The sequence below is a fragment of the Schistocerca americana genome, chromosome X (genome assembly GCF_021461395.2).
Source record: "Schistocerca americana isolate TAMUIC-IGC-003095 chromosome X, iqSchAmer2.1, whole genome shotgun sequence".
NCBI classification, from domain to species: Eukaryota; Metazoa; Arthropoda; class Insecta; order Orthoptera; family Acrididae; genus Schistocerca; species Schistocerca americana.
The window spans coordinates 410,700,577-410,710,291 of record NC_060130.1 but is presented as its reverse complement, the minus strand read 5'-3'; the positions used below and the strand labels follow the sequence as shown (position 1 = coordinate 410,710,291).

At 38.3% G+C, this 9,715-nt stretch overlaps 1 protein-coding gene across 1 annotated transcript in view; it reads right to left on the bottom strand.

Annotated features, from left to right (window-relative positions):
• Positions 1 to 5,205: 5,205 nt before the first annotated feature.
• Positions 5,206 to 9,715, bottom strand: part of LOC124556054 (bone morphogenetic protein 2) — a 51,229-nt gene continuing 46,719 nt past the window's right edge. Inside the window, exons 3-4 of the mRNA XM_047130086.1 lie at positions 7,701 to 7,879; positions 5,206 to 7,670 (exon numbers count right to left, since the gene is read on the bottom strand). Of these exons, the coding sequence (XP_046986042.1) occupies positions 7,038 to 7,670; positions 7,701 to 7,879 (812 nt within the window). The 3' untranslated portion in view covers positions 5,206 to 7,037. The remainder of the gene's footprint in view (positions 7,671 to 7,700; positions 7,880 to 9,715) is intronic.

Below are 9,715 nucleotides of genomic sequence, written 5' to 3'. Positions count from 1 at the left end.
CAGTTCAGATAACTGATAAAGGCATAGTAATTCGAATCGTGGAGAAAAGAAATGTATGGCACAACTTGACTAAAAGTGGGGATCGGCTGATAGGACACATGCTACAGCGCTAAGGAATAGCTAAGTTGCGAATTCAGCACGTGTGACCGGTTTTCGGTTATATTATTTGGTGCCATCACATGTTTCAAAAATGGTTCAAATGGCTCTAAGCACTATGGGACTTAACATGTGAGGTCATCAGTCCCCTAGACTTAGAACTGCTGAAGCCTAACTAACCTAAGGATATCACACACAGCCGTGCCCGAGGCAGGATTCGAACCTGCGACCGTAGCAGCAGCGCGGTTCTGGACTGAAGCGCCTAGAACCGCTCGACCACAGCGGCCGGCCATCACATGATTATTAATTTCAAATTCATCAGCAGCATATTCATTTTGCTTCTGTGAGTTTCTAACAATTCACATAAATCCCTTGTTCCACGCATTGTATGCCAAGGTCCTCAACCAAATCTGTTCACCCGGCAGTGCTATTCTCACGTATGCTGCTGGAAAATCTGTGGCCACAATGTATGGAAATCATGGGGGAAACATCAGTGATAATGAAATATATAGTCAGTAGCTGCATCCAGATAGACTACTAACAGGAGGTGGGTGACTGGTGACGTAAAGCGGGAAATATGGGTTAATTTTTTTAGTCATGAACACATTTGCTTTCATTGTACCTTTACTGATTTCATACTAATTTATTCCATATTCATGTCATTTCTGCGAGTTTATGTCTACCATTCTCAAGCATGGTGCAATACTTTAACGAATATTGGTACAAAAAAAAAATGGGAAATGAAGAATTGTAGGGCTATGTGGCTATACGAGGATAAATGATCAAGAACAGACAGTAAATCGGTTTAATTTTAGCCAGAATCAGTCTGTAACTGACATCTAATACAATAATTACATCTACTTGCAATATGGGCACGGATCTCTACAAACAATTGCACATTAAGTCAAATATACTACATATTGCAAATTCACATTGAGCAAGCAGTAAGTAAAGTCAAGGAGAAATTTGGAAAGTGGTTTAAATCTCAGGGAATAGAAAGGGAATTTTTAAGTTTGTTGAAGACATTGTAGTTCTGTCAGAGGCGGCCAAGAATTTAGAATGATACCTGAACAAGTGAATAGTGTTTTGAAAAGAGATTATAAAATGACCCTGAACAAAAGTAAAACAAGGGAATAGAATGTAATCGATCTGAATCAGACAATGGTGAGGGAATTTGATTCGAAAATCATACTCCGAACACAGTACATGAGTTTCACTGTTTGGGCATCAAAATAACTAATGACGGTCGAAGTAAAGAGGATATGATGTGTGGACTTGAAATGGCAAGAAAAATATTTTTGAAAAAGGTACGTATGTTAGCACCGAATGTAAATGTTAGGTAGTCTTTTCTGAAGGTAGTTATCTGGAGTGTAGCCCTGTACAAAAGTGAATAGTAAAAGATAAACATTTCAGACAAGGTGCTATAGAACAATGCAGAATGTTAGATGGGCACATCAAATGAAAAATAGGAGTTACTGAAACAATGTGGCAAAAATATTTATTACAAAACTTGACAAAAGAAGGGATCAAGTGTTTAGACACATCATGAATTAGAGTACACGCTGGCGATTTACAGTTTTTTTCTGCAAAAATGACCAAATACTTCTTTTTAAAAATTGCTTTGTTGTATAGAAGGAATAGTTCAGAAGAAACCTCATTATTTTACATTTGAAAATAATTCTGCTATCTGTCAGACATGTTATTTGCATGGTTAGATTGTCAAACGGTTATATAGCTGTGTACTTCACCTCTTTCTGAGCCAAAAGATAATTTTTCCTTCTGTTGTTGTACCTGTGATTATCTCTGTTAATCTGAAACTCAGATGTATTGTTGATAACAAATTTCACTATTTAATAAATGTACTGTGAGACTGTGGTTAACATTTACAGCTGCTTAAAGAGTTAACTGTAAGATACTTGTAAGTGAATACCACTAACAGTTGTCATTGCGTTATTTTGGATAGTGAATGCTTTTTGCTTAAGTAAGGAATTACCCTAGAATATTATCCCAGTTAATGACAATATAAGCAAATCATTTTAAGTTACTTGTTTCTATACTCCCAAAGTTGGCAATTATTCTTAGAACAAAAGCATTAAAATCTAAAAATTTAAAGCATATCTGCTATGTGGTGTTTACAGTTTATACTCTGTTGTATCTTCGTTTTTAGTATACTGCTTAACGTGGAGGTGGATTATTTTTTTCTGTACAAGACTGGATGAGCTGCAATTTTTCAAAGATTAAGGGGTAATCGATTTGCTTTTTACTGATTTCTTTCTCAATGCTTCTTGTTGTCATCAAGAACAGAAGTGTGAAAATAAAATTTGTAGAAGGGGAATGAGGCCTGAATGCATTAAGCATGTGCAAATGGATATAGGATACAACAGTTATGCAGATATTTGCATAGGACAAATTAGCTTGGAAGACTGAAGACAAGAACAAAAACAAGAAAAGATTAAACATAAATAGCAGTACAGGATATTTAGGACCCAGGAACCAGGAAATGGACATCACTTCAGTACCGAACTTCACCAAATTAATACTCGTTCAGAAAGGAAGTTCAGGGCCAGGAAGAAGTCTGCTGTAGAGCACTGAAGAAGTCGAAGAATACATGAAGATCCAAAGATAACAGTTTAAGTAGTACAGACAACAGTCCTTGACATGCAAAACCTATGTAATCAGCTGGACAAAATTATTTTGATGACTGCAGGAATGCTTAGTGGCACTTCAAAAACAAGTCAGTCTCTTGGGAATATTAGGTGCATAATTGAAAAGAAAGGAATATTTAAGTCAGAGATTTCATAGTGGGAACAACAAGGTTTTAAATGCAGAGTTGGGTAAGTTGACAGGAAGGATTTAATGAAACTATTTACAACAGAAGAGTAACAATAAAGTGAGAGCTGCACTAGAATGAAACAGCTCCATAAAATACCAGACACACAGCATAACAGGAACTGAGTAGTTGAGATGTCTGTGAGGCCTGAATGATATCCTCCAAGCAGGAAGAACCGACATTTGGAATGTAAGCAGAAAATTCCATCATGATGTGTAGCATTATGGCACAACTGAAGTGTGGAACACATGGATTGAAGAGAATAAAATTTTTGATATTCCATCTTCATCAGCTGAAGCAATACAGTGTAAATAAGGGATTTAAAAGTAACAATAAACCTACTGTAAATAAAATAGCATTTGAAATAACAAAAAAGACCATACTTGAAAACTTCCACAACCCTTAGTACTATATGCTAAGGTTCTTAAGACAAAAATATTTCCCTCCATCTATTATTCACTGACATTATCCTTCTATACAAAGTAGATACCAAAACTGATACACATATAGCACTGAGCTATCAGTTGTATCTCTCAATTTAATAAACAACACATGAAAATAAATTAAAGTATAATGTTTTTAGTAAATCAAGATGAAAATCGGTCCACAAGAGGAAATGGTTTCCAAAACAAATATTCGGCACAGATCAATATATATAACTTTTATCAGTCACATATCTGCCATCTATTTTCTGCTTTAAAAAATGTACTTCATATCTTATGTCAGTGACATAAACCTAGAAGTAGTATTAAGCTAATGAAGAGTGTATGTGTCAATAACATAGACTAAATTATTCCAGCCAAACAACAAAAAATTGGTTTTTATAGATGCCTTCATCTCTTCTTTTTTTGCATCCATACAAGTGGCGGATCACAACAGCAGGGCAACAAGTAAAATCCCAAGGTATTTCTGAAGAAATTCTGCTGTTTTCTGCAGTGTAGAACAGCTATAGGAAATATTTGAATAAATTAATTAAGTGCTCAGTTCTACACATAAATCTAACTAGTCAGATCTCATGACAACTGATCTAATAGGGACAGATACGATCTTTAAAAAACTCCAAGTTTAATACATGCAGCAATTTGTGTGGTGACAAGGACCTTATCATCAGTAACTATCACCATCTGGAGACTGATACCCTAGAGGACAGACACCTGAGAAAGTAATGATCCTGGGTTTTACACTGGTTCTCTACTTCCCTGTCTATGCAGAAAATGATTTAATTTTTGTATCATTTCTGTCTTCAAAAATAATTCCCAGTGATTAACTTTAAGTTACTTTTTATTTTTCATGTTCAGCTGTGTAATTTCACTTTGAAAATAAAAAACTGTTTCTAGTTTTATTGTCAGTTTACAAATACCTCTGAAGAGTATACCTTCACTGTGCAGACAATATGTTCCAAAGTTTTAAATGTATCAACATGACTGCAAAGCATAAAATGGAAATGCATAGGAAAGGTGGGTACTGTAATAGATAGTAGAGATGGATACTGTAGTTAATAACTGCAGAAATATTTTGTAGACATTCAATCAATAATTTATTAAAATAAATATAATATCAGTATGAGGAATAGAATTTATATACCATCTAAACTCGACACAAATTACGAGAGAGCAAGAAGAGTGCATCATAAAAAGTAGTAAACAGTCTTCTTTCATTAAGTTATATTAAAAAGTCCTGTGAAACACACTACATTTTAATATCTTATTCACAGTTCCCATCAGTTTGATGGGCTTATACAACAATTTCTAACAGCTTCATATTAAATAAATTTATATAATTACTAAAACTGTTTCACAGGACTTTTCTACATTAAATTCTTATAACACATTATCTTCCACATCACTAATGCTTACATTTCTAATTTGCGTAGTGCACAGATGTACACGAGCATTCTTTCAAAGAACATCTTTAAATAAATCAGTCTGCAGTAAACATGTTTTCATTAAAACAGTTATTACTCAGTAAAAATGTTATAATAATATTTGACTGAATGTAGAGTGGAAGTTATGAAAATGTTGGACTTTACTGATCACATTCATCATTTTTGTCATATCTTATATCTATATATATATGTAGATCATTATACTTAAAATTATCACTATCACTTAACAGTAATGTACAGTTTTTGTTGTATATAAAAATGATTCAGTGAAAAATACCTTAATGTGGAGGACTGAAATAATTGAAATTAACTGGGAGAAAACACCTGAAATTATGTGAATATTACTGAAAAATCATTAGATACAACTCGTAAAATTTTGGAAATATAGCAGGACTTTACTGACCCCTATTTTAAATTCCTTTATAAATACTTGTTCATTAATATGTGTATTTCTCCGGAATGTAATGTAGTATTTCACGAACACAAGAGAGTTTAAATCATTAAATAAATGTTGCTTGCATGAGATCTAAGTTTAAAGAATTAGTCTGGGTCTTCTACATATTGTACTGTGCCATCTGCCCTATTCTTTTTTATAATTATTGTATTTCAGGGCAAGTTCTCCTGAAGACATGTTTTATTAAGAAATAGTACCTCCCATGGTATGATGCTTAGTCTTATACAGAACTACAGTAGCTCAATGAACACCACTATCAGTGGGTAACTTCGATGACCTGTCTTTTGTACTACAAGACCTGTGTTGCTGAATGACAGTGCAGCAAAGCCATAAGGTGACATTTTCTATATTTGACCATAATTCTGTTACTAACATGATTCAAATTTATGTAAAAAGTATAAATCGTCATAGATCAACAAAAACTTTTTTGGGGTTCATAACCTGTTTTTGCTGATGCAAAAATTGTTTCTGTGATTTTTCGTATACTTTGTGGTGCAGTCAAAAATGTATTATTTACCACCAACAGATAGGATTTTCTTGATATAGCTTGCACACTTTTGAAGTCTGTTTCACTGCATGAATAATTATATTAAACCCACTGTTTTCATACCGTATATGCAAAAGTTTTGAAGTTCCGATCAAACAGTGAAAATATTGCCTATTGCCCCGTCCAAAATTTTGAGAATTTTCTTACAATTCCCTGTCGTTTAGGAAGGACTACGAGCAAATATACAATATCTGTGGAAGATCACATGACACGCAGTTACACATCAAATTCCATAACCACACGTTGTCTAAACCAGCCATACCTCTAGTTAATTTTTACTGCTAACATAATTATCTCGAATTAAACTAATTTTACTACACATCAGCAGCCACTTTAAATCTTCGATAAGCTATGCAATGTGTACACAATATGCTTCATAGAAACCTTGGATAAATTTCGCTTTGGCAATGATACAGGATTATGTTGACAATTTTATTATTTCTGTAAAATTTTACTAGAATAATTTGGAATATGAGCTCAGTATGACGTCAAAAATCTAGTAAAAATTTTCAAATTCAGTTATACACAGCACTGCATACTAATAAAGAATTCTACTGTCGGCCGTATCTCAGACATGTGCTCTCTGTCCACAACTTCGTGTTCTGAGCAGTATCTGTGTTTTATGGTCACAGATATTGTTTCACTACGAATTTACTAAATACGAATGTATGGAAGATGACCGGTTTTTATTTGAGAAAGGAACTTAGAGACGTTTTTAAAGAAACTGGTGGTGCAGAGAAGACATACAGTATCACTACAGACGCCGCTACAACTTATAAATAATAATGGCAAGATATGTATAAACGTTCACCATAATAAATCCTGGCCATCTTAAACATTATTTGTAAACAGTTAACGCGTAAACGTATAGTGTCGCTATTGCATTGTGATCCATTAAAGCTTACTACGCAAATATCACAGTTAAGCACATTCAGTATATTGAGTTATAGGTAATTTTTAATTGAACTGACACAATTTTGCAGCTGTCAGAATAACATTAATATTAACAGACTATTTACATCGCTTTTCGTAACTAATACATTATCGTACGATACAAAAATTGTTAAAAAAACATACAGTAAATTACAACCCGTATCGACATAATTCGTTTCTGAAAACAAAGAGCATCAAACGAACGTATCCACAAAACGAAATCTTTGGTAAGAATCACTACTACAACACAGAGCAGTGTGAGCTTCAGTCGCTGGCGCCAGCGCCGGTTCGTTCACGCGCACGCGCACTCGATCACTCTCATATCGTCCCAAACTACGCGCTTCAGTTTCTTAGGATCGTGCTCGTCCAAGTGCAAGATCTCCAAGGGTTCGAGTCTTTTAGGCGCGCAGCACGGCCGCGGCACACCGTACTTGTTATCGTGTTTCACTTTCGACCAGAGAATCGACTGAAAGAAAGCGTGGTTGTTCACTGGATTGAACTCGCGCGGGCACCTCCCTTTGCAGTAGCCCAAATCGAAAGTGAGCGGCTGGCGGATGAATTCGAATCCGATGTCCTTGAAAACGACAGGCATAATGTGCCTGCAGCAACGCGGCTTCTCTTTGCGGCACTTCACCTGCCGGAAGTTGACCTTCTCGTACTCGACGACGTTGCGCTTGTGGCGCGCCGACGCCCCGTCGGGGAAGACTTCGGCGAGGATGTGGAGCGCGGGCGCGTCGTCTCGGAGCACCCCGAACGTGAGGTTGCGTTGCGCGCAGCCGGCGCACTCGAGCTGCAGCCGCGCGTCGCTCTCGCCGGCCTCGAGCCACGAGGCGGCGGCGTGCGTCACGTCGAAGTCGGCCCACTTGGGCGCGTCGGCCGCCAGGTGGACGCGCCGCTCGTCGAGCAGGCGGCGGCGGCGCAGCGACGGCGCCAGCTGGTAGGCGCGCACCGTCACCGGCTGCCCGTCGGCGGCGGGCGACTCCGCGGCCCGCAGCAGCACGTGCAGCGACGCGTGCGACACCACCGCCGTGTGCCGCTCCGGCAGCGAGAACTGCAGCCACGCCTCGGACGACGACACCCTCCGCCTGCGCTGGTGGCGCCAGCGACGCACGGGGGGCTGCACGTCGCCGCCATCTGTCCGACACAGAAATCACTCTCTTAACAGAGCCCACACAACCGGTTGTAGCAAAATTTGGCCAGGCGTCATGCTCGTGCTAAGCTCGAGACTCTTTAAAGAAACGTGATTGTGCACCAGGACCTTTCTTTCAGGCGAATCAAACAGAATAGTTACGTCACAAAATGGTTCAAATGGCTCTGAGCACTATGGGACTTAACATGTATGGCCATCAGTCCCCTAGAACTTAGAACTACTTAAACCTAACTAACCTAAGGACATCACACAACACCCAGTCATCACGAGGCAGAGAAAATCCCTGACCCCGCCAGGAATCGAACCCGTGAACCCGGGCGCGGGAAGCGAGAACGCTACCGCACGACCACGAGCTGCGGACTACTCTCACACGTTAATCACTTAGAATATAGAAGACTGACGGAAAAGGGAAGTGTTACACTGTGAAACACATATGTTGTAAGTAGCTGTTTAGGTTTTTATGTTGGTAGTAAGAAGCTGTTTAGGTTTTTATGTTGGTAACGTCACCCCAGCTCTGTATGAAAATCACTGGCTGTGCTGTGTGCAGTCTGTGGCTGGTTGGCATTGTTGTAATATTCGCTATTGTAGTGTTGGGCAGTTGGCTGTCAACAACACGTAGCATTGTGCAGTTGGAGGTGAGCCGCCAGCAGTGGTGGATGTGGGGAGAGAGATGGCGGAGTTTTGAGAGCGGATGACCTGAACGTGTGCCCATCAGGGACAGTAAATTTGTAAGACTGGACGTCATGAACTGATATATATATATATATATATATATATATATATATATATATATATATATATATATATATAATGACTTTTGAAGACTATGAAGGTAAATACATTGTTTGTTCTTTATCAAAATCTTTCATTTGCTAACTATGCCTATCAGTAGTTAGTGACTTCAGTAGTTAGAATCTTTTATTTAGCTGGCAGTATTGGCGCTCGCTGTATTGCAGTAGTTTGAGTAACGAAGATTTTTATGAGGTAAGTGATTCGTGAAAGGTATAGGTTATTGTTAGTCAGGGCCATTCTTTTGTAGGGATTATTAAAAGTGAGACTGCGTTGCACTAAAAATATTGTGTGTCAGTTTAGTGTTGATCAGAATAAGTAAAGAGAGTAATGTCTAAGTACGTTCAGTTTTGCTCAGCTGTTTGAAAAGCAAATAACGTAAGAGGTTTATCAGCACAGTAATTCACTAATTTTTCTAAGGGGACGTTTCATAATGTATCAAACTTTGTGGGGATATTCATCACATAACGGCTAATAAATGACTGAAATTTCATTCCGTTCGATACTAGTATGGGTCATCACTCCCATAGGCACGAATACACTCCTATATTCGTTGTATCACGGAAAGCAAACAGCTTACTAGTGTTATCGCGACAAATATTTCTTGGCATCCCTGACACACGTGCTATGCCAGTTCCTGAACATTGCCAGTCGGAGACTGGTCTGCAAGTACACTTCTCCTCACTGTCTCATTGATTTTCTGTGGGTGCCAAGCCAGTCAGGCTAGTCAGGGATCCGTACATTCTTCGAAGTGTATTGTATGTGAACCACATTGTGGAGTCTTGCATTACACTGCTGGAATATACCCTTTGGTTCCTTGGTCATATAGGGCACGACAGCATGTTTACCATTCTCGTCACACACTGGTGGCCATTCAGCCTGACTTCAACAGTTATACAATCAGTCCTGTTGTCATATAAAATTGTTCCCCGCGCCTGGATTCTAGGTATTGGTGAGATCTGCACTTCGAGAAGTACTGCTTCCTTTGACCTTTCAATATGTCGTCTACGGACAGACTGGCGTCCATCTGA